Source organism: Ailuropoda melanoleuca, chromosome 6 (assembly GCF_002007445.2).
Source record: "Ailuropoda melanoleuca isolate Jingjing chromosome 6, ASM200744v2, whole genome shotgun sequence".
In the NCBI taxonomy this organism is placed as follows: domain Eukaryota; kingdom Metazoa; phylum Chordata; class Mammalia; order Carnivora; family Ursidae; genus Ailuropoda; species Ailuropoda melanoleuca.
In genome coordinates this window covers 93,899,252-93,926,093 of record NC_048223.1, presented here as the reverse complement: position 1 = coordinate 93,926,093, position 26,842 = coordinate 93,899,252, and the positions used below count along the sequence as shown (strand labels likewise).

Genomic DNA, 26,842 nt, shown 5'->3' with positions numbered 1-26,842 from the left:
TGAACAGTACCCACCCTAGCGTAGGTACTCAGGATGTATTCTTTGAATGAATAAATGAAGCAGTTAAGGTGAAGTCAAAGTGAAAGAAGGCAGAGAATGAAATTTGAAGTTGCTTCAAACACTAGTCAGTGTTCGTGGCTCAATTTTAGGGGCTGCAGATGCCAAGATGAAGCAGGGAAGTTGGTGGTAGTTCATTCCTAAGAATGCGGTGAAGTGCTTGTCAGCAAATGCAGTTTCTGAGATCACGTGTTAATTAGGAGAATATGGCATGGTACTGTCTCAGTTATCTGTTGTTGCCTAAGAAACCACCATGTAACTTTATTATTGTTCCAGACTCTGTGGTCAGGAATTTGGGCAGAGTTCACGTGGGTGGTTCATTGACATCAAATGACATCATAAGGGATTATGTATTTGGCGGCACTCAGCTGGTGTCTGGGCCAGACTGGAAGATCCAAGAAAGCTTTACTCACATGTCCGACTCCTCAGTGCTCCTTACAAGGTGCTTTTTTTTAAAAAACATGCTTAGCGTGGTCTTCCTGTCAGCATGGTGGGCTTCCAAGAGGGGGTTTTCCAAGCTGTGAAGGCCAAAGCTACACATCTCTTAAGGCTTGGCCTCAGAAGTCACACATCACTTACCCCACTCTCTGTGGGTAAAGCAAGTCACAAGGCTAGCCCAGAATAAAGGAAAGGTAGAGCAGCAAAGAATAGATAGCCACCTGTAGTCCACCACAGCTCATTAGATTAGACGGTTAGGATGCCTAGAACTGGCTTCCTCCCAAGATGTACTTCACAACTCAAGAAGTTAATGAGAATTTAAAGTGCAGAGATAATTTGCAAAATTTTCTGAGAAATTGAGTACAGTTAAATCAGCAGTCAATCCCAAAGTTGCCAGGTTTGTAGAGAGATCTGTAAAGAAGAACCAACTGGCAGTTGAATGAAATTACTGGCTGAAACCATTTTTGTTTTTTTTTTAAGTAGGCTCCACACTCAGCATGGAGCCCAACTCAGGGCCTGAACTCACAATGTTGAGATCAAGACCTGAGCTGAAATCAAGAGTAGGTTGCTTAACTAACTGGCCGAGCCACCCAGGTGCCCCTGAAACCATTATTATTTTTTTTTTTAAAAAGGACTTTCATTATTTTAGAGAAATAATTTTTTAAAATTATGTGTGCTCATCATAAAAATTTCAAGCCATTATAAAAAGCAAAAATAAGAAAGCAACAAATTGTCTAAACTCTCCCCGTGCAGAAAGAAAAAACAAGTGTTAACATTTGGTGAGTACCATTTTAGAGGTCTCCTTATGCTTCTGTCCACGTAGAAGGACAGCTGGCCCTCTGGTTGGCTGATTCAACAGTTAGACAGAAGGTTGATAGATGAAAAATTATAAGAAGGAAATCACATTATACATGTTATTCTAACAAAATATTAAAACAAAGTTTACTTGAATTTAAAAGAAAAGTAAAAATGAAGGAAATACAAACTTAAAGTAAGGGCTATTAATTCCTAAAAGATTACTATTAGTTCCCAAAAGATTGCATGATGATTATGGGGAAAATACGCAATGATCAAGAAGTTGGACTTATAGAAACTATATGTTAAGGGGACATATAGAAACTATATGTTAAGGGAACATATAGAAACTATGTGTTTTATAGACAGTATCAGTTCTTCCCTACCACAAAAGTTGAAGTGATAAGTCTTCTAACATTGTATTCTACACCACTTTCCTCAGCTCCTGATTCTTGTGGCTTCTGCTATTTTTACTTTGTAAAATTTACATTCTGCTTTTCTAATATAATTCCCACAGGCGTTAGTTCTACATTTAAACAGGTTCAGTGGTAATCATGGTTTCTTTGTTTCTAAATTCTTCATTTTCTTGGTTGGATGAATTTTGTCCCCCTGCCCTCCAAATGAGTTTATGGGTGCTGTAGTCCCCAAATTCTTTCATGTTTGAGAGTGTCCACTTGTTGACTTTATAACCTTAAGTAACACATATCATGTTCTTGCACATTCACATCTTTCTGGACATTTTTGTGTTATGTTCCATCATGGAGTGATACCATTGAGAATCAGTCTGATTGTTTTCCCCTTGGACATTTCTTGATTTCTTCTTTTTATTCCAGATGCCTATATATGTCTTTCCATGTCTTGAAGTTCAGTAACTTTACCTGGATAGGTCTTGTTGATAATAATTCTAGGGCACTTTCCCCAGCTGTGTTGTATGTCCTTCTGATCATGACATTCACCTCTTTCATGCATTTAAGGAAAATATCCTATATTATATCTCTGTATAGTTTTTACATTTTGCTCCTCTAATTGACATTGTGTTGTTGTTACTTTGTTTGTTGGGTTCTTTTGTTTCTTCGGGAGCACCAGTTATCCTTATGTTGCATTATCTTTGTGTGTCCTCCTTGTCCATCATCTTCTCTCTAATTACGTGAATACGTTTCCCCCTCTGCACTGTTTAGTTTACCTCCAGCCTTCCCTTCATGCCATTGATTTGCTTTTCACCTGTGTTTATTCTATTCCTAGCTGCTTCTAGTTTATCTTTTAGATCTGAACTGGTGGTGTATTGACCTCAATTTATTTCCTTAACTCTGTAGTCTCTTTTTCTATCTCATTCTGCTGTTTCAGCATCTCACCTTTCAGGCCCTGCTTCAGTGATTATTATTATCTGACCCTTGAACAGCACTGGTTTGAACTGCATGGGTCCACTTCCATGTGGATTTTTAAAGATTAGTACAGTATTGTAAATGTGTTTTCTCTTTCTCATGATTTTCTCATAACATTTTATTTTCTCTAGCTTGCTTTATTGTAAGAATACAGTATATAATTCATATTACATACAAAATATGTGCTTATCAACTGTTTATGTTATCAGTAAGGCTTCTGGGCAACAGTAGGCTATGAGTAATTATGTTTTTGGGGAATCAAAAGTTAATACAGATTTTTGACTGCATGGAGGGTCAGCGCCTCTAACTCCTGCCTTGTTCAAAGGTCAGATGAACTTGTTGAGGTCCTTTGCAGTGAAAAGTATTTGTAAGAAAATCTTTTCTAATCTAAGGGTGTGCTTTCTTTTTGATTTGGTTTTAAAACAATTTTAGGCGTGTTCTGTTGCTTTCTTCTTTCACTGTTATTATTGTAGTATGTTTGTATAGTTGCCGTGACATTTTTTTTCCATTTGGCTCATTCTTAACATGAGTTACGTAAATCTTAGTGTTTGTTCTGACATCATGGGGTTGAATTCTCCTTGACGTTCTGCTTTATTTGATGTCAGTTATTTTTCTCCCTTTAAGCTACTATTTATTATATCTATTTTTCTATATAGCCTGAAGGTGTAGGGTTGGGGGAGGGGAAGGGAGTGGACTACTGCCGCTGAGTGAAAAGCCCTTAGTGGAGGACTGTTTTTTTGTTTGGAATTCTTATTAAATGTCCTATATCAGAGCACATTCCACTAAGCTAAGCATGACCCACGTTCTGGACCTTGGTGTATCTCGCATTTCAGCCCAATGTCTTAAAAGATAACAGATTTGGGTGCTCCTTCTTACCTTGGCTAAAATGATATTCTGGGGCTTTTCTTCTTCTTCTTCTTCTTTTTTTTTTAAGTTTTACTTATTTATTTGCAACAGAGAAAGCCAGCCAACAAGAGAGGGAACACAGGCAGGGGGAGTGGGAGAGGAAGAAGCAGGCTCCTAGTGGAGGAGCCTGATGTGGGCTCAATCCCAGGACTCTGGAATCACACCCTGAGCCGAAGACAGAAGCTTAAGGACTGAGCCACTCAGGCGCCCCTGGGGCTTTTCTTCTTGATGGCTTTCATGGCTTTTCCTTACATTGGCTCCTCATCACCTCAAATTTACTTCAAATAATACTAGTCAGACATTTTAGGATTTAATTCATTTTTCCTCTTTCTTCAGCTGCTTCTGTGGAGTGGTATGGGATTAGAAGCCACTTTGTACTATCATAAAACAGAATATATATATTTTCCCTGCCTGTGATCTTCTAAAATTTTAAATAAAATTTTATGCCATTCCTTTGTTTTATTGTGGTTGGTAAAATTTTGGTTCACTCTTTGCCTTTCCACTTCTCTCTTTCTCTGAGGAATAAGATTCTTTGGTGGAAAAATTCAGACTTTGCTGTAAGTTCAGATACAACTGAAGTAATTAAACACCAAGTATAGTTCAGGGATCACTATTCTCTTACATTATTTATTTTCATGACTTTCTATAATTATCTAAAAAATCCTTCGATAGTTCTTGATAGATATAGAATTTTACATATTAGGTAGCTAAACGTTGAGTTGACAGTAATGAACGATGGAAAAATTCAGCAGAAAACAGTTGCCTCATGATAGAGTACAGACAAGATTAGTCTTACTGGAAGGTTTGTCTCAGCTTGAGTAGGTAGCAAAAAGGTCTCTGTTAAGCTCGCTTGGTGGGAAATTTCCTGTATCCTTAGCTTCTGTTATCACCAAGTATCCGTGGTAGGCAGAATTCTAAGATGGCCCTGAGATTCTCTTTTTACATGTGTGTATGCCCTGTGTAATTCCTCCCCCTTCAATGTCAGTGGGCCTGATCAAACCAGGTGAGCCCTTTATAAAAGGGGAATTAAAGATCAGAGAGATTGAGAATGTAGCAGGTGTTCCCCTGCTGGCCTTGAAGGTGCTACCTTTATGGGTTCTGAAGCTACAAGGAAATGAAATCTGCCAACAGCCACGTATGCTTGCCAGAGTTCCCTTCTTATGACACCTCAGCCCTGGCCAACACCTTGGTTTCAGCCTGGTGAGACCCTGACTAGAGCACCCAGTCGAGCTGTGTCCAGACTCTTGACCTACAGAACTGTGAGAACACCTACAGATTTGGTGTTATTGTAAGCCACCAAATTGTGGTCATTAATTATGTAACAACAATACACCTAATACAGTATATATGCATTTTTAACAAGTGCTTTTAACTTTAAGTGATTTGCTTTATTTTAAGTAAGCCTGATTTTCTCCCTAAAGGGAAACTATCATTTTTTATTTTATATTTTCATTTTTTAAAGAGGAAGTTTTTGTTATTCTGTTTCCACATTCTGTTGAGTTTTGTTGCTGTCTTTTCTCCCCCTCTCCTCTGCCCACTTTTCTTCCTCAATAATGGAGTCAGAATGGAGAATCTAGATTTTCACTGGTCCTAACTATAATTACAGCCTGGAAACACTGATGAAAATGGCTTAAAAGTGTACTGGAACCCCATTATAACAGTGGTTTTAGGGAACAGGTCCACATATAGGTTAATGGCAAATGGTAAGTTTGATGTGTTCTTAAAAATTTACTTTTAATTTTTAAAATTAACTTTGTTTATTTACGTTCCAAACACTGCTAAATCATGACTGCACAGCTCACTCAATTTCAACAAAGGGAATGTATTTAGGTAACACACCCAACTAAAGAAATAGAACATTTCTGGAACTCTAAGTTTTCCTGAGACTCCTTTTTACTCATTAACATCCCCTGTCCTCTCAAGGTAGCTGCTGTTCTGGGGTCTATCACCAGAGGTTAGTTTTGCCTGGTTTTGAACTGTGTGTTATTTTTTTCTTTCTGACTGCTTTAGCTGCAAATGATGTTTGTGACAATCATCCGTGGTGGTGCATTGAGCAGTAGCTGGTTCACTCTTGTTGTTTTATAGAATTTACTGCACGTATATCCCACAATGTATGCACCCATTCTTCTATTGTGGAACTGTACTTATTTTATTCTTGTGGAATGGGTTGGTTTCATTTGGGGCTATTACCATTAATGCTGCTATGAACATTCTTATACATGTATTTTGGTATTTTCATGAATGTTCATTTTATACTTAGAAGAATATAGGGGCGCCTGGGTGGCATAGTTGGTTAAACGTCTGACTCTTGGTTTCAGCTCAGGTCATGATCTCAGGGTCCTAGGATCGAGCCCCACGTCCGACTCCACACCCAGCATGGAGTCTGCTTGGAGATTCTCTCTCTCTTTCCCTCTGCCCTTCCCCTCTCCCCCCACTCTCTCCCTCTCTAAAGTAAATAAATCTTTAAAAAAATATAAAAATATTTATTTATTTATTTATTTATTTATTTATTTATTTATTTATTCAGGTTTAATAGATGTTAAAAAATAGCTTCCCAAAGTTACTGCATCAATTTTTACTCTCACCAGCAGTATATGAGAAAAACAGTTGCTTCCTGTCTTCACCAAACACTTAGTATTGTAGTTTTTACCATCATCATCACCATCATCATTTTAATTTTTTTAGAAGATTTTTTTTTTTAAGTAGTCTCCATGCCCAATGCAGGGCTTGAACTCACAATCCTAAGATCAAGACGTGAACTGAGATTAAGAGTCAGATGCTCAACTGACTGAACCACCCAGGCTCCCCCATCATCATCATCATTTTTATTTTTTAAAATTTTATTTAAATTTAATTTAATTAACATATACCGTATTATTAGTTTGAGAGGTAGAGTTCAGTGATTCATCAGTTGCATACAACACCCAGTGCTCATTACTTCAAGTGCCCTCCTTAATGCCCATCACCCAGTTACCTCCATTGCCCCACCCACCTCCCCTCCAGCAATCCTCAGTTCCCTATAGTTTGCCTCCTTCTCTGTTTTCCTTCCCTTCCCCTGTGTTCATGTTTTGTCTCTTAAATTCCACATATGAGTGAAATCTATGGTATTTATCTTTCTCTGACTTATTTCGTTTAGCATAATACCCTCTAGTTCCATCCGTGTCATTGCAAATGGCAAGATTTCTCTCTTTCTGATGGCTGAGTAATATTCCATTGTGTATATATACCACATCTTCTTTATCCACTCATCCATCAATGGACATCGGGGCTCTTTCCATATTTTGGCAGTCGTGGACATTGCGGTGCACGTGCCCCTTCAAATCACTATGTATCCTTTGGATAAATATCCAGTAGTGCAGTTGCTGGGTCATAGGGTAGCTCTACTTTTAACTTTTTTTTTTTTTTTAAAGATTTTATTTATTTATTTGACAGAGATAGAGACAGCCAGTTGAGAGAGGGAACACAAGCAGGGGGAGTGGGAGAGGAAGAAGCAGGCTCATAGCAGAGGAGCCTGATGTGGCTCGATCCCATAACGCCGGGATCACGCCCTGAGCTGAAGGCAGGCGCTTAACCGCTGTGCCACCCAGGCGCCCCTACTTTTAACTTTTTGAGGAGCCTTCATGCTGTTTTCCAGAGTGGCTGCACCAGTTTGAATCACCATCGTTTTTAATTGTAACCCTTCTGATGGGTGTTGGTGGCATCTCAGTGTGCTTTCAATTTGCATTTCCCCTGATGACTCATGATATTTAACACCTTCCCATATGTTCATTGAAGACCAGTAATTTTTAAACCTTGGGTCATGATCCATTATTGGGTCATGAAATCAATTTAGTGCATTAAGACCAACACTTTAAAAATCTGTAGTAGAGGGGCGCCTGGGTGGCACAGCGGTTGAGCATCTGCCTTCGGCTCAGGGCGTGATCCCAGCGTTGTGGGATCGAGCCCCGCACCAGGCTCCTCCGCTGTGAGCCTGCTTCTTCCTCTCCCACTGCCCCTGCTTGTGTTCCCGCTCTCGCTGGCTGTCTCTATCTCTGTCAAATAAAAAAAAAAAATCTGTAGTAGAATAGAAGAGAGTGAATTGCAAATTATAATGGTAAGTCGGTATTGTGAAACTTTTGTTTCAGTTTCATAATACATAAATATATGCATGCCTATGTTTCTGTACCTACATATATATATATGCGCATTTATGTGTCTCAATTTCTTATTTATATACATAAATATATGTGTGCTGAGTGACTGTGGAAAATGTATTTATTATAAGAAATATTTATTCTTATTTCTTATTGTCAAAAAGGTTTACAAAACCCTGTGGTATTCTGTACATTTAAAAAACAAATCTACAACTTGGTTAAGACATAAAAACCGTGCTTACTCACTTGCATTTGGCAACACTGGGAGACAGAACTAACAGCTGGCATAACGGAGACACGGCTCATGATGCTTTTGCTGCGCCCAACTGGAAGCAAACGATTAAAATGAAATATATAAAGTGAAAGTGAAGTCCTTCATACAAAAGTAAGGTCTCTGTGATTGAACAAGGGAAGGCGACTGACAGCAGTACACGGGATAAGGAACAGAACAGTCCTAAATACAAAGCCCTGGGCCTCTAGACTTTTCTTGAAAGAGAATCTGTGGATGGCAGTCTGGGAAGCTGCAGGTTTCCAAAGCTTCTCAGTGATTCTGATATTCTGACAACTTCGGGCTGGAGATTCCAGCAGATTCACCTGTGAGGGAGGATTTCTCACAGAAATGGTGTGCTAAGTGTGCAGAACTTTTTCAAGCCTAACACTTGCCAAAGAGGAATTCTCTCCCTTTTCTTTTACCTCCAAAATTATTATTCTATAGCAGCAAAACTCAGGAGAAGCCATTTCATTGAAGAACCATTACCTATAATTTCTATAGACTTAGAATGGAAGACAGGCAGCAGAATTCATTTGCTTTCTAATCCCTCTTTATGTAGATTATAACTCCCTAACCCTTTTTTCCTACAAACCCCTTCTTTAATAAAGCCCCTGTTGTGAGTTGCATATATTTCTCAATTATACAATACTTTGGTGCCTTTGCCTCTGAGATTTACTGTATTTTAACATTTGTATGCATTTTAAAGTTAAATTCTGAAGGCTTTATAAGCACCCTGCTTTTTAATTAACACTGAGCATAAATGTTCATAAAATGTAGTGTGACAAATATTAACCATGCATATTAGGGAATTTTCAGAATCAATCTAGATTGCCCCCCCAAGGTAAGATTTATACTATACGAGAGAACAAATTTATACTATTTGAGAACGAATGTATAATTTGGACAAACACTTCCCTGAATACCAATATTACTTTATATATGAATTATGGGATTTTAAATGCCAGTGAGTTCTGTTTCCTTTGTGTGAATTTATGAATGTAATAAAACATTTTTGGAAAGCTTATCAAATAGAACAATCTAAGATTTAATCAGCAGCTTTTTAAAGATTTTATGAACCAGATCGTCTGTATTGCCAAAATCACTTAGCTGGCTTAGGAATCACAGAATCCTCCTTAATCTTTTATTTTATTCTCAGAATTAAAATGAAATTAAAATGTTCTTTTTTTTTTCATAAAGTTAACAACAATTAAGCATAGAAAAGTCCAAGTCCAAAGAAAAAATTTAAAACTACTCAAATCTCTCCAACTCAGATAAAAGTACCATTCATGTTTAGATATTCTTCTAGACATCTCAGTACACACACACACACTCATAGCAACACGTAGTTTTATATAAAAAGATTAATACAATATATGACGCTCTGTTACTTGTCTTTTAGGACTAGACATTGTTTTCTATCCACTTTTTGTGTTTTCCTGTCAGTAAATACATATGTATGTCATAATTTTTAATGGTTATTTTTTCTACACCCATATCCATATCTGCATCTGTATATACATGCATATATACCCTACTTTATCTAACTAACCTATTGATATTTACACTGTAGCTTTCCTCCTCTATTATGTGTTTAGTTAATATCCTTGCACATTAATCATTTTGCATTGGTACAGATATATTCTTAAATTCCTAGGAGTCTGATTGCTGAGTCAAAAGGTAAATGTTGGTGTATATTCCTTACCAAACTGCCCTCTAGAACTGTCATCCCAGTTGCAGCTCCCCCTAGCAAAATAATAAAGAGTGCTTGTTTTTTCATTCTTTCTCAATATTGGCTTTTGTCTTTCTTAAAAATTGACAGATGCCCAAAAATAATTTAAAAACTTGCATCCCTCTGATTATTAATGAAATCACACATATTTCCAAGCGCTTATTGGATGTTCTTATTTCTCTTTGTTTAATTGCTTCAGCATTTTTATTGGGATGGTTGTCTTTTTCGTATTGACCTGTAAGAGATCTGTGAATATTGACGTATTGTTATTTGGACTCAGAATTTGTCATTTGACTTTTAACTCTGCACACAGTGATTTTTAATTTAAACATCATTTACTTGTTTTTGTGTATAAAGTTCTTGTCAAAAATTTAATCACGATGTCATTTTGTAGTTTTAAGCTTTTGTATCATAGTTAAGAATGAGCATTGTCCTTCCAGAAATACTCCCCCATATTTCCTCATAGTAGCCTTAGATTTTAACTTTTTTACATGATAATCTTTGATCCATCTGGGATTTATTTTTGAATAAGGAAAAACATAAGCCAGTTTTATTTTTACTTAGCCCAATTGCTAGCCAGTTGTCAGACTTTGAGTATATATACACCATTTTACTACTGATTTAAAGTGACTCATTTTCTTGTATTATTCCCTTATATATTTGAATCTATTTCTGTGCTCTGTTCTGTTCAATTGACCTGTATATTTCTGAGTCATTATTACTGAGTTTTTGTTTCTGTGGCTTTATACTATTTTTTTTAATAGAAGAGTATCCTTTCAATTTTCTTCTTTTTCAGATTTTCTGCTTTTTCCATATTTACTTGATGAACTAAAAAATCATTTGGTCAAATGAAAAAAAGTTCTGCTGGAATTTTCCAGTAGAGTTGTATATTATTTTTAGAATAATTGAGGGGAAATTGGCACTTTTATAATACTGGGTTTTGTTTTTTAAAAATTTCCCTCTGGATTCAAGCATTCTCTTCTTTCAGTAGGCATTTAAAATATGTGTTCTTCATGTAGGCCGTGGCTTTTAAAACATTTATCTAGATATTTTAATTCCTTGATTGTTGCAGTGAATAGAGTTATTTCCTTTCATAATATTTCTAATTGTTATTGATTTTTAAAAAACTGTTGACTTTTGTTTATTTATTTTATTTCCAGACACTTTAATGAGCACTCATATATTTTTTAAAGTCATCTTTTGGTTGATTTTTGCCTTCAAAAGTCTCACCAGGTGTACCCAGGAGACTAAAAAAGTTAACTATAACTGCCTTACTGTAGGACATGACTTGACGCCACTAGAGAATGGAGTCTAAAATAGGAGTTTATGGAATATAATTTATACATCCAAGAAGGGCCATATATGGGCTGACCCACATCACTGAAATGCAATATAAGTCAGACTAAGTATTGAATATGAATAAGCATGCTGTGCTCATGAGATTATTTAATATTGTGAGATGTCCTTGGGTACTCAATCTCTCAGGGTTAATCTTTGTGAATTCCATATTATTTATGGGTGCAGACGAAAGACTGGATTTAATTAAGCCTGAAGATAGAATTCCCTGTTTGAGTAAGGGTCTGTGAAGGATGGAAGGGAAAACTGAACCAACTTACTCAAGAATAGGAGTTTACGAGATTGTGAACTCCAGGCTTGCTAATTTTTTGTATAACCCCGCAAATAAAATACAACTTTTCTCACCAAGAGTGATCCTACTTCCTCCTTCCAGTAAACACCAATTGCCCTAACTACCCACATCCCAACCCCCCAGTAAGTAGGTGTAAGATGGTCTCACAGTGCCATCTGGTGACCACCTGGGGAATTGTAGGAACTGGTCTCTTACCGTTGGACCTCCTGCTTGGGTTAGTGTCCAGGAAGCCAGATCCAGGCTTGGGAACAAGCAACTTGTGCCTGTGGCTACAAGCAAAGAGAGAAGATAATCAAAATCCAAGTCCTGGCAAAGACTTGCTGGGGGAACTGGGAAACAAGGAAGAAGCCAAAAGGCTACGTCCATCCACAGGAGTTGATGGAGAGCAAATATGAGATTTGAAAAGACAGGTCTGCAAAGCAGTTCCAGCAGGAAAAGCCTGAAGCAAAGCAAAAAAAAAAAAAAAAAAAAAAAAAAAAAAAAAAAAAAAAAAAAAAAAAAAAAAAGAAAGAAAGAAAGAAAGAAAGAAAGAAAGAAAGAAAGAAAGAAAGAAAAAAGAAAAATAGAAATGAAACATCTCAGAGCAGGGATCAACTTAACTGTAGGCTTCCAGTCAGTTCCAACACCTTGCTTCAAGGGTTTCCTTATGTACTGTTTGTGCGTGTGTGCGTGCGTGTGTGTGTGTATGTTTTAATTTTCTTAAAAATTTTTCCACAACTTAAAACTCAGATAATTTTAGATAATTCCCAAACAGCAAAGTCTACTCTGCATTTCCCTTCCTTGCTCTCTCTTTCCCCTCTTCCTCCCTTGCTCCCTTCTTTTCTTTTCTCCCCTCCTCTTCAGTTCTAATTCTTGTGTTCTCAGGAGAACCGCCCTCTTTCTCATCCTTCATTCCGTTTGGGAGCCAAAACTTAATCCTAGTTATACCTGATAAACCTAGGGATAGTGCTTGTAGGTCAGCTTGGTTGAGGAAAGGGACCTAGAAGTTGTAAAATGAGCCCATTCCATTAACACCTGAATCCTTGGAAAGAATCAGGAGCCTTTTCCGCATTACCAGGAGTCATCCCCCCACCCTGTTCAACCCAACAGGACTTCCCGAAGTGCCTGCCTTCAAGATTTTTGTCTCTTTTATTCACCGCAATATCCCCAACTTTTAAAACACCACCTGGCATACAGAAGAAACTTGATTAATATTTGTTGAAGGAATGAATAAATATTCTCAATGAATAAACAAATATGGCTGATTCCTTTTTACTGATATTTCAATTTTGCCTTGTTGTAAGTGCTGCAGTGATGCTAATTTTCATGGTGAGAGTATGATTTTTCTGACTTTTGTGGGATAATTTAAGCAAAACACGTGAGGCTATTTCTAGCACAAGATAATTATTTTTAAAGTTCCAACCTACCAACTAAGAGACTTTCAGAAAATAACCTGTTGGTAATTTGAGGGCTCTCCACCTTTCCTTTTCCTATGTTAAGAATGTATCTTTTATATACATCCATGAAATAAAAAACAAACAAAATGATTAGCTTTTACCTGTCTTGGCTTCTTACGGGCTCTTTGCATTCTCCCCAAAATAGAAGCTAGCACCATTAAATACACAGAGAAGAAAACAAATTTGGAAAGCTGAGAACCATTAAACGTTTAGCAAAAATATCTTGCTGTGTATGTTTTCTGTTTGTTGAGTCTCTTTTGCATTGGAAATCCTTGATGACAGAGACGGAGAAATATTTATTCTCTATATAGAACTAAGCACAGAAAAAACGTTGGCTTTACCTCCTATATTTCAGAATTGTGCCCCTTTTTTGTGATCTTTCTCAGGAGAGGAGAGACGAGGTAGGCTGTTTTTATTTTATAGATTGTTCTTCGGACATTACTCTTGTGTGAGAATTTTCTGGGCTTAAAAAAAAATGATTATTTGCTACTTTCCATTCCAAAGCCCTAGGATTTCCTTAATATCTCACAAATCTCTGTGATCTTAAAGAAATGCTCTCACTATCATGCAAAGGGGAAGTTAAAATGAATTAAAAGCCTGTCTGAATTAAGACAACCCAGGAGATCAGTGGGTGTATAATATCAGAGCATGGTAGACCTTGGTTGATTTGCGAGGATGTGTCACAACATCCCACGTCAGGCTTGACATTTTGTTCCTGGCTGATTTCGGTGGCAGTGGTTGTGGGGGGAGGGCGGATGTTTAATCTTTGGTTCACTGACTGCATGGAATAGGAGAGGCTGTGAGGTTCGAGAAGAGCATGGCCTGGCATTACAGACAGAGGTCTGCTAGGCCAAACACTGGCAGACCGTCTAGCTAAGTGTATGACCTGGACGGAAGTAGATAACATCCCAGAGCCTTAGTTTACCTCTCTGTAAAATGGGCTTATGATGCCTCCTTGGAAGGGCTGTCCTGAGGAATGGAGCTGCCAGGTAGGAAGCCTGGCACCTGGCTGGTGTGGCCTCTGGTTGCTCAGGTGTGATCACAGAGTCACGCGTCCACTTTCCATTTCTCCCCCAGGTACCTTGGGATCACGAGGCCACTCACGTACCCGGTGAGGCAGAATGGGAAGTGCATGGCGAAAATGATTCTCTCCGTCTGGCTGCTTTCGGCCTCCATCACGTTACCCCCGCTCTTCGGCTGGGCCCAGAACGTAAACGACGACAAGGTGTGCTTGATCAGCCAGGATTTCGGCTACACCATCTACTCCACGGCAGTGGCGTTTTACATCCCCATGTCCGTCATGCTGTTCATGTACTACCAGATTTACAAGGCCGCCAGGAAGAGCGCCGCCAAGCACAAGTTCCCCGGCTTCCCCCGGCCCGAGGAGCCAGACAGCATCATCTCCCTGAACGGCATGGTGAAGCTCCAGAAGGAGGTGGAGGAGTGTGCCAACCTTTCGAGACTCCTCAAGCACGAAAGGAAAAACATCTCCATCTTCAAGCGGGAGCAGAAAGCAGCCACCACCTTGGGGATCATCGTCGGGGCCTTCACCGTGTGCTGGCTGCCCTTTTTCCTCCTCTCGACCGCCAGACCCTTCATCTGCGGCACGGCCTGCAGCTGCATCCCGCTGTGGGTGGAGAGGACATTTCTGTGGCTGGGCTATGCAAACTCTCTCATTAACCCTTTTATATATGCCTTCTTCAACCGGGACCTGAGGACCACCTACCGCAGCCTGCTCCAGTGTCAGTACCGGAATATCAACCGCAAGCTGTCGGCCGCAGGCATGCACGAGGCCCTGAAGCTCGCCGAGAGGCCCGAGAGACCTGAGCTTGTGCTGTAAGGTCACCTATCACTATTTTCCTTTTATCCCCCACGCCCCTACTATGGAACCTCTTAGAGCATATCCCAGAGGGCTTTCTGAATCCGTAGCCAGCTTATTTTCTACTAAGCAGATCAGATTCGAATTCAGGATACTCTAGACTCCGGTCCTCCAGCCCACAGAGTTCCCAAAGCCCAAGTCAGGCACTTAGAGGGCCTGGAAGACGGGACTGATGTGTTGAGGAATTGCACTTGGTGTAATGGACAAGGAAGGTGATGTTTCCCACCCTTTTCCCATAAACAACATCCGAGTCGTGTCCCACAGCTCCCATTCTTGTGACACTGTTGTTTTCGTTGCAGTTAACTCTTACATACAGTCAAGCTTTCTTGATGCCCTTGTCCTTTGCTGATAAAGTCATTTGAAAAAGGGAGCAGATTCCCAGGGGCTAAAAGGAAGCAGCCTGGGATAAAGGAGAGCAGATAGAATGGGCACATGCCAGGATGAGGCAAGTCCTGAAGCTGCAGAGCTTTGAGGAAGCGCTGTCCACCGTTGGAGGAGAGAACCCGTGGTTACCGAGTCTGTCTGGGAGGCCCCTGCCTTTCCCTGAAGCAATTGCGGTAGGTGCCGGCATCTGAGGGCCAGTGGTGAGAAGGAATGGGGGTTTCACATGCAACCCACTTGCTAGTGAGTTTGGCATGGTAAAGAAGGAAGGAGACGACAGGACAATTAGGGTTGTCAGCACATCACCCCCCGATTTTCCTTTAAATCTGAGGCAGAGGCAACATCCTCCTGTTTGACAGCTGTTTGAGGGCAAAGAAACTGGAAAGAGAAGATGCTGGTGAGAGAGCAGTGTTGGGTGTAAGAGGAGGAGGCATTCTTCTTCAGTGGACCCGGTGGGAGGGAGCAGCCAGAAAACCATGGACTGCCCGTCAGCCATCTTGTCTGGATCCTTCAGTTGACAGAAGAGGTAACAGACCTGGGGACTAAGGCAGCCCCCAGTCCCAGTGAGCTAGTGCACCCCTAGGTCTAGATCCCACCTCATCTGAATCTTACTTCTGTAAATTCATATATTAGATTCCTTTATGTGTAACAACCATGTCAAAGGACACCTTCCTGCTCCTAGCTGTCGCAGAAGAACAGCCCTGCTCCAGGAGTACACTGAAGTGTCCTCACGGATCACAATAGACTTCAGAAGCTCCAAAATTCTGTTCCCTAACTTCACCAACATAGCATCCAAGGATATTTGCTTCTGGGTCTTTAGCTAAGTATGGAGGCTTAGGTATTGTTTTCCTGTTAGTCTAAGACAGGGGTCAGCAAACTTCTACTCTGAAGGGCCAGATAGTAAGTGTGTCACGCTTTGCTAGCCATAGGTCTCTTGAAACTACTCGTCTCTGCCTTTGCAGTGAAAAGGCAGTCATAGACACAAGTAAGCAAATGAAATGGTCATGTACCAATAAAACTTTATTTACAAACAGGCTGCCTGTTGAATTTGGACCACAGGTCATAGTTTGCTGTCCCGTAGTCTAAGAAATGACTATCCTCCCATTACATTTCACTCTTTTTGATTTATAATTATTTATTTTATATATAATTATAGAATATGAAAATCATTTGGAATGATTGGCCTAAACCTCCATTAACTTCAGGTAATTTCCAGTAAGAGAGTGGGAATAACTGCTGTTTTAAAAAATTTATACCAGGCAGATTTTTAGTCCCTTTCAGTGTGGGAAGGCTCCTTTTGAAATTCTTGCTTATAACCGTGCTATGCATTGAAAGGATGCAGAAAATACACGATGTCTTTCCTGTCCTCATCTATTTCTGTTGGACAGTCTGAACATAACACACACACATATTCACACTCACTCTTTTCATAATGAGAGCAAAGGAAAGGTGGAAACAGGAAAAGCTATAGGATTCAAACTAGAGGAAAATAACTCCGAGCTTACCCTAATCCTGATCGGGGAAGATCTTGGAGGATATGGGCTCCAGGACGTCTCTGAAAGTAGTCAAGTGTTCATAGCTAATGGAGAGTAGAAACAGCATTCATGTAAAGGTACCAGTGTGGAGCCTCCTGCAAAGGACAGTCGGGCTGGCGCTAAGCTCTGGTGTGGGCAAGATTTGGAGATCAAATTGTGAAGGCTCTCCCATTCCAGCCCCAGGAATGTGGGATTTTAGTGTAGACAAGTAGTACTCAACCAAAGTTGGTTTTGCCCCCAGGGGACATTTGACAGTGTTTAGAGGCATCTTTGGTTGTCACAGTTGGTGGAGGGGAGGACCTACTGTCGTCTAGTGGGACACAGCTCAACATTCCATAATGCAGGGGCAGCCCCCCACAACAAAGAATTTCCCCCCTCCAAATTCTGTAATGCTGAAGTTGCAAACTCTAGTGTGGACAGAAGGGAGCCATTGACTGAATCTCTGCAAGTAGGAGAACAGGAATCATCTGAGTGACGGAGACGGATCCAAGGGTTCCAGGTGAGATGCCTCAGGGGCAGAGGCTAGAAGTAAAGTCTCTTCAGAGGCTGGTTTTCTCCAGAAACATTGGAGGCCTACTTACGTACAAGGCATGACACCAGGCATGTCAGGGGGTGAAAAGATGAACAGCTGACAGTCCTTGCTTCTGGAAGCTCACAGTCCAGTGTGCTGGGGTGGGGGAAGCTGTGGCGGTCATGGTTAGTGAAAGACTAGTACATGCTTGCATTCCAGTATGTACCAACTGGATAAGCCAAATAACTCCTAACTCTACTGGAGTCTCTGGAAGAATGACTGGTGTCCAACCCATAGCTCACAGCGAACCTTCTCAGGATCCTTTGTCCCCCTGACCTGTCTCTCCAGTGCCTACACTTCTTGGCCAGCCTACAGACTCGAAGTTCCTCCCTCCAGTCTCTCCAGCCCTTTCCTCCTTTCTCTCGGTTTGGGTTCTAATCTCATTCGCTTATGCCCTAACTCTGCCTTCTTGGCTCTGTTTTTGCCTCCTACAAAATAGTTTTCTTTCTTTTCTGTGTAAACGCTCTACTAGACTGTGTATTGCTACTTCCAGAGATCTACCCATTTCTTCCCATTTTCTTGATCAGCAGAGTGAGAGACTCAGGAGTCGAACAGGCACTTGGGTAGGCAGTGGATAGAGAGAAAAGGCTGAGCATGCTTCCCTGGTAATTTTAATTCAGTTCCAATTTACAACCTCTTTTACCTTTTCACAAGGACCGGATCTGGTAACGCAAAACCCAGTGTGATAATGTGATAGAAGCAGGGATTCTTGTGCTTTTCTTTTTAATTTGACGACCTCATCTGCGGAGTTGCTTTTGATTGCCGCAAATTGTTTTTAAGTGTCACATTGTGATGGTTTTTGTTCCTTGACCCCGTCATCGTGAACAATATAGAAAAGGTTTTGGGGGCGCCGGGGTGGCTCGGCTGGTCTTGATCCCAGGGCCCTGAGGCTGAGCTAGCTGCATCTCTCCCTCTGCCCCTCTCCCCGCTCGTTCTCTCTCTCTCAAATAAATAAAATCTTTTAAAAAAGAAAAAAAAAAGAGAAGCCGTTTTAAAATACTTCCATATAAAAGAATTTCATGAAATTGCTTTGAGTAGCTCTCCCTTCGCCTCTCCCTTCTCCTTGGTGATCATACTGCCTTTCTCTCCGAAAAGCCTCTTATCATCCCGGTTGATTGCAGTATGAGTTGCAGCAGAGTGACCTTGGGTCCCTTCTATGAGTTCTGTCCATCCGCTGCTCCAGGCTTTGTGCTGAAGCTTTGGAGTTCAGGGTGATTCTACCTTTTCTTTATGGAAACCAGTGGTCAAAAAAAAAAAAAAAATTAAAAGGAAATGGGTCCTAGTGGAAACTGGGAGGAAGCCCCAAGGCCCTGAAGCTCTCAGTGTCTGTGCTGGGATGTTGCCTTAAAGGCAGAAACAACACGTTTGCTATTTCATGGATTCCCCCACCCCACCCCCCGCCACCGCAAGGTAACATTTTCCTCATCATTAACTAGCTGTAATTCAACTCTTTGTTTTTATTAAATCATCAATTAGTCATAATCACAGTTTGTTTGCTTTGCCATTGCCTAATTCTAACTTTGCAAATCTCTTTAAATAGGAAAGGCAGGCAGTTGGCCTCTCTTGCTTTTTCAAACATTTTGTTTGTTTGTTTGTTTTTCTGAGTAAATACACATACCATCAAATAAAATCAAGCAGTACAGAGGTGCCTGGGTGGCTCAGTTAAGCGTCTGCCTTTGGCTCAGGTCCTGATGCCAGGGTCCTGGGAGCTAGCCTGTGTTGGGCTCCCTGCTCAGCAGGGAGTCTGCTTCTCCCTCTTCCTCTTCCCTGCCCCCAACAGGTGCTCACACTTTCTCTCTCTCTCAAATAAATAAATACAATCTTTAAAAAATCAATAAAAATCAAGCAGTATGGATAGGTATATAAGAAAAATAAGCCTTGGAGGAATGTCTTAGGAGAAAACTATCCATGGTGGACATCAGGAAGGAGGTGATACTTGGAGTGGGCCTTGAATGAAGAGCAGGAATTTAACAAGAAGAGACGGCAGGGGTGGATGTGGAGTTGAGCCTTCTCAATGCAGGTGGGACAGCATGGACAGAGGGGCTCAGATGTGGTTGGAGGGAGATAAGGAACCCGGGGCAGGTCTTCAGCAGTACCTGGAAGCTGGGTCGATGAGAGTCAGCACGGAGGGCCAGGTAGGCAGTGTGGGTTGGGGGTAGAGATGAAGCCATTTGAGCCGGAGTGAGACCAGGACAGCTGTGTAGATGGGCTCACAACAGGAGAAGGGTTAAGAGACTAATATGAAGATGAGGTCTCCTGCCATGAGGGCCCACACAAGGAGGATGGCATTGAGACCAGGAAAGAGGCCGAGGATGTCTGAACGTTCAGTAGTTTACTCGCAGGTGGGTGGTGAGTGTGGGGGGCCGCGGAGATGGTGCTGCCCCTTGAGGCCTGGAAGGGTTCCGTCCATTTCATGAACCGATGTGAGCAGAGCGGCACTGAGCTGTGGAGAAGTGCAGTCTCTCTGTGCTGAGACAGGTGAAGGCCCCAGGGTAAGAGTAGGAGGGGAGCATCACTGGGGACACAGCTGTTTCCACTGCCCACTCCCACAAACCCAGGATCCTGGAGTTGTGGGTTTGGGCTGGCATGGCACTTCTCTTTAGGCACCATCCTGTGAGGTGACGGACAAAGCAAGAGATAGTGTCTTGTGGAGAAACTGATCCTGTCACCAGGAAAGCCCCTCTATCCAGTCTTGAGAGCCAAGTGAGAATAGGACTGTTGTTGGGATAGGGAGGCAAAGCCTGGGGGTGAGGTGCCAGGCCCTGGAACCTCAACAGACCTAGGTCTCAAGCTCACAGATAGTGTTTGGTAAGTTGAGTCCTATGAAGGTGCAGAGTTAGGGGACTGTGGATCTGGAGGGAATGTGGCTCTACACCAAGGAGAAAGAGACTTTCCCTCAATTATTGGCCAAGACTACTCCGTGACTCATGCCACTTCTGTGAATCTGGGAGGAAGGAAGTGAGGGAGATGGGGTTTTCTGGTCTTTGTACACATGTGTTTCTATGACGCACCTTTCTAGGCTTGAAGGGAGGAACACTTCTCCTAAGTGGTCATTGTTATTCTTTTCATGTGGGGCAAGTGCAGTGGGATTTTGCAAGGATTTTTGAGAGTGGAGCCATTTTGGCTACAGCTGTATTATAAAAGTGAATTTCTAAATGGGTTATCTGGGGCTGATGTGCAAATATATTAAAGCCCTGGCAACTTAGAGACATTACAAAATTTATGAAAAGAGCCTCAGCATTCTTTCTTTCCTTTTTGAGAAGCTCATATAACCCCGTAGAAGCCACAAATGATTCAAATGACTGAATGCTGTAAAAATTAAATCCATCCACCACAAAATGAAAACTCATATTTGCGGTTCTGCTAAATCATTTTCTTGCCTTCTCTCTCTTTCTCTCTCTCTCTCTCTTTATAGACAAAACTCTGACTACTGTAGAAAAAAAAGTCATGATTCATGATCAAAAGTGGAATAATGGAAACGAAATCACCAAGGCAAGACAGAGGCGGAAACAGAACTCAACCATTTGCTGAGGCCGCGGAATGGAGTGCGGCTTGTCCTTTCCCGGGGTGGAGGAGACGTGACAAGCAGAGTGATGTGTTGTACAAAGCATGTGGTGAGGGAGATGGTGACCTCTCGTCTTTTTCTGTGGATCAGTGCTGTTGTGTGCCAAGGAGAAGAGTTTTCCGTGTAAGACAGTAGATCAGCTCAGCAGTAAGCACACAAACAGAACTGAGTCCCAGAAAGGAAACCGTTTCTGGTGCTTTGCGTACGTCCAAGCCCCTACAAATGGAAGAAAGTTCCAGTGCACACCCCCCATGCTTCCAAGTCTAGGCATTGTGGTGAATATTCAGGAATCATTCACGAGACAGAATGTATTTTGTGGCAGGACAGAAGGGTGTTTTTCCAAGCAAACTGTGGTAAGCGTAGTGTTGAATGTGTTGCATGTCCGTGTTAGAAAACAGAATCCCGTCATCAGCTAATACAAATGATGTCCCAGAGCAGTGTCTGGTTACAGCTTCTGTCAAATAGTTTTGCTTTTTTGCAGGATCCCTGTGACTTCCCCACCAACGTATCTTTCTTTGTGAACTCGTGTTTTGTTTTGGTATAACTCAGGAACAGATCTCAGGATGGAGAGAACCGTAAAACCTGAATAAAGCTTTTTCTTGCACTCACACTCTTCTGAAGGGTCCTGAGAGATAAGGGGGATTCCTTCAGTGAGGCTTTGTACCTGGATGCAGAGCGGGCACTACGGAACTGTGCTGGGTACCAGCGTGGTGGTGGGCACAGAGCCTGTGGCTGTCGTGTTCACACAGATGCGCCGGGCTCCCGGGCTGGGCAGTACCTGGGTGTCTTTGGGGAGGAAGTGCGGGAGTAAGAGGGTTTCCATGGAGGTTGTGATGCTTTCAGAGACAGAGCATCAACGTGTTAACTCTTGGGCAGTGCTGTATTAAAGGGAATTGTGTGCCTCGGAGCTCACCTGGGCGGCTACAGGGAAACACTCAGAACACCATCCTCTTCCTTCAGGAGGATTTGTTTTCGTGTTCTCTGTAACCTAAATCCAATGTACGCCTGGCCAATTCTGTTCTTCTTCCCTCTCCCTCCCCAAAGTGGTAGACATTAGGGCAGGTGAGGAACCAGAAAAGGTCCCTTTGCAGATTGTTTGTTTGTTTGTTTTTTTAATGTACAAGTAATATGTAATGAGACAGGAAGTTGGTGGATGGGAAGAGTACCTCCAAGGGGAGAAAGTGAACGCAAAGCTTCGTTTGATAAAAGAGAACTGACAGAGAAAATTATTTTCCTACAAGAAATGTAGCTGTTCTCTTCCAGGAGAATGTGGAATTCCAACGCAGATTATGGATTTCTTCTGCTTTCACTGACCTTGCATCTCACCAGACACAAGGAAGGGTCTGGAGGGGAGGTGGGCGCTGTCCTTCCAGACAAAGCTTGTATAAATTCCTGAACCATGGATTTGCTAAAGTGACTGTATATACTTATATTCATAATTTAAATGATTAATTCTGGTCAGATAAATGTTGTTAAATTTGAAAATGTTTTATTATATTACATCAAATAAAGTTTATTTGTAGCTGTAATAAAGCAACTTAAGTAATGATTTTTAATTGAAGGTCTGCTGTCATGAATATTGCTCTACGTAGAATAGCAGGAGGCCAAGTTTTGTTATGTTTTCCTAAAATCCTAAAAGGTAGTTAAAACCGTCTCAAATTCACTGCACTTCACTGTGAGGATTTATCCAGTTTGTAACTTTAAAAAAAAATTTTTTTTTAAGAATGACTGTTCATTCCTTCACTTGATTAGTGGGCATTTACTGGGCTTCTGCCACATTCAGCACTGTGGACATCGAGGGAACAAAGATGGGTAAAGCAAGTCCTTACTTTGGAGAGGCGTGGCATTGGAGAGAAGGCGGACATTTCTCAGATGGCCACCCTGTCTTTTAGTGAATGGGTTTGTTTCATTTTTTTATCACGACCCTGGTTATTCACGTTGGCTCTTTATCATGCCTAACGCAAGTGCCTGGTTGTTGAACTCTGCTTTCTTCTGCTGCAGGGGCTGCTGCGGGGGCTGGACAGTGGGCGCCCGGCTTTACGAGCATGGCAGCTGAATGGAAGGAGAAAGTAGAAGCTGAGAGAGAATGAGAGAGCTCTCAAACACTTTCTACTATTTCACACATGACAGAATTTGTGCCAAAGGTACAGCTTTTGTTTTAACCCAGAATTGGGGAAATCACGGAAAGGAACTCTTCACACATATTTTATGACTGTTCAGCAAGAAAGGCTGTGATGATGACTCATCTCTCTTCTCACTCAGGGGTGTCAGCTGTCAGCCTGCAAGGCTGGGTGTTGGGAAATGGTGCTTAGGGAAGAGTACTTGTAAGCTGTCATTTAATGACGGTTCCCTTAGTGTTTGGCTTTACTGTGTAAATATCAAGCAGGGGCACTCATGGAGTTCCTAAGTTTTCTGGAAACGGTTTCGTCATTCTTAAAGCCTTTGCCACAGTGTCATGTGTTTGAGATGCTTGTATACGTTTTCAGTGATCATCTTTTCATGCGGTTTCATTAGATTCATTGATTATATAGGCATAATATCAACGATATGGATAGAAGGTGCAGTTTTTCAGATCTTTTATGCTAATATGATGATTGCTTGGATTGCCCTCTGGAGGTGGCAGGCATTTTCCTTGCAGCATTTTGACTCTCAACTGAGTCCTCCATTTAAGGGATAGAAATGTTTACAAGATCCTGCATTTTTTCAACAGTCTATGTTTCCTATCTCAGGACCTTCACACATTCTTTCCACCCTCTGTCTGGATTATTCTTCCTTTTTTCAATTATATATTTAATGTACGTGTCCATCATAGTTTAGTAATTCTTCAGGGGCGGGGGCCGTGTCTTTTTCCCTTATCAACATGCCCCGCACTTTGCACTGTGCTTGCAACATATATAGGAGGCGTGTAAAAAATATTTCTTAATGGGGAGGAAAGAAGGAAAAAAGGAGGGAGAGAAGAAAGGAGGGAGAGGGAAAGAGGAAGGCCAGAGTTTACGTGGCATCCTTGTTAATTTTCAGATGAGACTCTGGAGGAGACTTGGTATGATCAAGTGACATGTTCAGTGGGTGGGACAGAAGGGGCTGGGATGAAGCTGTCCTGTGTGCGGCGTGGGGCAGGCCCTCCATGACAGCGTGCTGCTGTTTTGCATGAGCTTTTCATATCAAAAGAGCAACCTTTCCTTAATTTTCTGCTCTAGCAGAGCAGAGCCGTGTATGTGTTATGGCCCGTATGTTGAAACTTGTTTATCTACAGCTAGCCAGATGGTCCCTCCCAGCACACGAAGAAGCCATGCTGAAACCTTCAAGGGGTCAGTGCGTTTAGGAAGCACGGGGAGAAATGCATGTTGTGATGTCATTCCTTCCTTAGTCCAAGCAAGGTAGACCACAGAAAGGAAAACCTGGTCAGACATTCGGTGTGAAGCAGGCAGACCTTGAGAACCAACTCGGGGGATCCAATCCCCAGAGACAAAAGTTTATTTAACTGGATCTCTCTTTAAATGTGCTCTGTCTACATCTTCTCTGGAGAAGAAAAGTAATTTCTTAACTTAAAACAACTGTGCTTTTTAAGCCCCTGCTGGCTAAATAAAATTTTTCTAAAAAAACATTCCTTATGCAGTCCAAGCAACAGAGATATAATGTGATCATCAATAAAAAATGTAAAAGCAAAATTTACTATGCTAATCAGAAGCAGAAAATGAGAGAGGTTAACAGCGATCGGAAGTAGACTTGCAGATAACAATTATGTTGGGTATTTGGCATTAAAAATGCTGAGTGGAGGGAATTAAGACATATTGTAAGTATGGCTCTCTGAACACACATGAAATCTTAGATTCTATTCACACTGTAAAATTTATGCTCAGAGATTGTAGAACAAAAGGAAAGTAATGGACAAGAACTATTCAAGAGTCTGTAAAGAAATGAAAGTCTAATGCATGGTTCTTTCTCAAGAAATGCATTCGTTCTTCCACTCACTCATTTATTCCAATACATATTAATACATCAGAGACTGAACACTCGAACCTAGTGGTGAGTAAGACAGAAATGATCTCCGTTCTTGTGAAGCTAAAAATCAAGCATGGAAGCTGAATGTTAAACAAGCGATTCTAATCCAGTGTGATATGTGTTATGATAAGGCAAATACAAGGAGATTCAGAAAGAAGTGCGCACTTCAAAATACTGATGTGAACATTTAAATCTCAGTGGAGGAGAGAACTGATCATCCAAAGTAGCAGATGGTAAGAAATATCTAGACTTTGTCTTTGATGTATGTTATGTAATATTTTTAACGGTGCCAAATTACCTTTCTTAATTACATTTGGATCGGGCTGTTATTAAAATGCTCTTTATTCTTTAAATCCACAGTCTCACAGTGGGAGAGATGGGGCAGGGCAATGGCAAGACCACAGAAAGTCTGTTGGGAACATAAACGTTTGTCACCTGTGGAGAGAAGATAAAACCGTATCCACAGAGAACTGTAGCATCTCACGGATGACCTAGAATAACCCCCGACTGTGTAGCGTGAGCATGTGCTAAAGTAGAGCTGTGTTTTGTCTGAATTCGTTTAAAGGAGAGTGGGGGAAAGCCACGCTATCTTTGGTGGAAAAGTGTTAAAAAAATCTATCGCGTAGCTCTGCGTTCGCAAAATATAATAAAACGAATTAGGAGAAAAGTGAGGTAAAAGTGCAAATAGAAGTTTACTTGTTTTCTTTTTCTTTTTTCTTTTATTATGTTATGTTAGTCACCATACAGTACATGCTTAGTTTTTGATGTAAAGTTCCATGACTCATTCTTTGCATGTAATACCCAGTGCTCTATGCGATACATGCCCTCCTTAATACCCATCACCTGGGTTACTGGGGGCTAACCCAGCCTCTCACCCCCCAATATTTTTCTCATTAGGTTCAGTAGACATAAAATTACAGTTCAGTAAATATGGTCAGAACAAAGCTAACATGGAGAAAAAATAAATCACAAGCACTTGCCATTGTCCCCTGCGAGTGTACAGTTAGGGAAAACCAAGCAGTTCCTGGGCTGAGAAATGACTAGCACAATCATGAAATGCACAGGACACCATGTGCAGTGCTCTCCTCCAGCGTGCTGTGGTGTGCACAGTGCAGGGAGGCTGCACTGAGGGCGCAGGGCAGGACCACACCCGGGTCCGGCAGAGGAGTGGCCTGAAGTCACCAATCAGAGCTGGCAAACAACCGAACTTTCCCCCTGTGTTTCTCCTCTTTAATTATCCACAATTAAATTGAATACAGGATGCTGACCTGAAGGCACTGAAGGGTATTTAATTTTTAGAATGATTATATATTAACCAAACTGTGCTTAAATAGGGCAAAGAAAGGGACTAATTTTTTTTTTTTAAGATTTCTATTTATTTATTTGACAGAGATAGAGACAGCCAGCGAGAGAGGGAACACAAGCAGGGGGGAGTGGGAGAGGAAGAAGCAACCTCATAGCAGAGGAGCCTGATGTGGGGCTCGATCCCATAATGCCGGGATCACGCCCTGAGCCAAAGGCAGACGCTTAACCGCTATGCCACCCAGGCGCCCCCAAAAGGGACTAAATTTTGACAGTGTCAACAATAGTTTGAAGGTGAAACGTTGTGATATAGGAAAGTTTAAGGTTAATATCAAATGACCATTCTGGCTTCTGTCCTAAGTACAGAGTGTTTTAAACTTCACTCTGAGTAAAAATTACAGAGGGAACTTACTTTTTATAAGGATTTTATTTTATTTTTTTATATAAGCTCTATGTCCAATTCAGGGCTTGGATGCCCGGCCCCAACATTAAGAGTCACTCAGTCGCCTGACTGAGCCAGCCAGGTGCCCCCGGGGAACTTGTTAAACATGAAAACTCCTGGGCCCCATTTTCAGAAATTCTGATTCATTATGTCATGGGGTGCAGCGGAGGGTGAAGAGGGCTGTTCGCCAAGCTACCAGGTGATTCTGGTACAGCTGAGTTGGGTTTCAAGTGTTGAGAATTGCTATTCCCAAACATGCTGGCAACCTGGACCATGTAGCTGATTCTGTGTGCAGTTACTGTGGAAAAGCATAATGAATATGAAATAATATCTAAATCATTTGTATACAGTTCTAGTGTCTTGTCAGAGA

At 41.3% G+C, this 26,842-nt stretch overlaps 1 protein-coding gene across 5 annotated transcripts in view; it reads left to right on the top strand.

Moving 5' to 3' along the window:
* HTR7 (5-hydroxytryptamine receptor 7) overlaps positions 1-23,459 on the top strand; it is an 82,400-nt gene extending 58,941 nt beyond the window's left edge. The window contains exons 3-5 of one of the 5 annotated variants that reach the window (XR_004626212.1): positions 13,873-15,231; positions 20,577-22,625; positions 22,728-23,459. Coding sequence is in view for 3 of the 5 variants with exons in the window: in XM_034662934.1 (XP_034518825.1) it covers positions 13,873-14,631; positions 20,577-20,619 (802 nt within the window). In the remaining 2 variants the exon portion in view is untranslated. Of the gene's footprint in view, positions 1-13,872; positions 15,232-20,576; positions 22,626-22,727 lie in introns of those variants that run through there. The other 4 variants (XR_004626213.1, XM_034662935.1, XM_034662934.1 and 1 more) reach the window with 4 other exon arrangements.
* Positions 23,460-26,842: the final 3,383 nt, after the last annotated feature.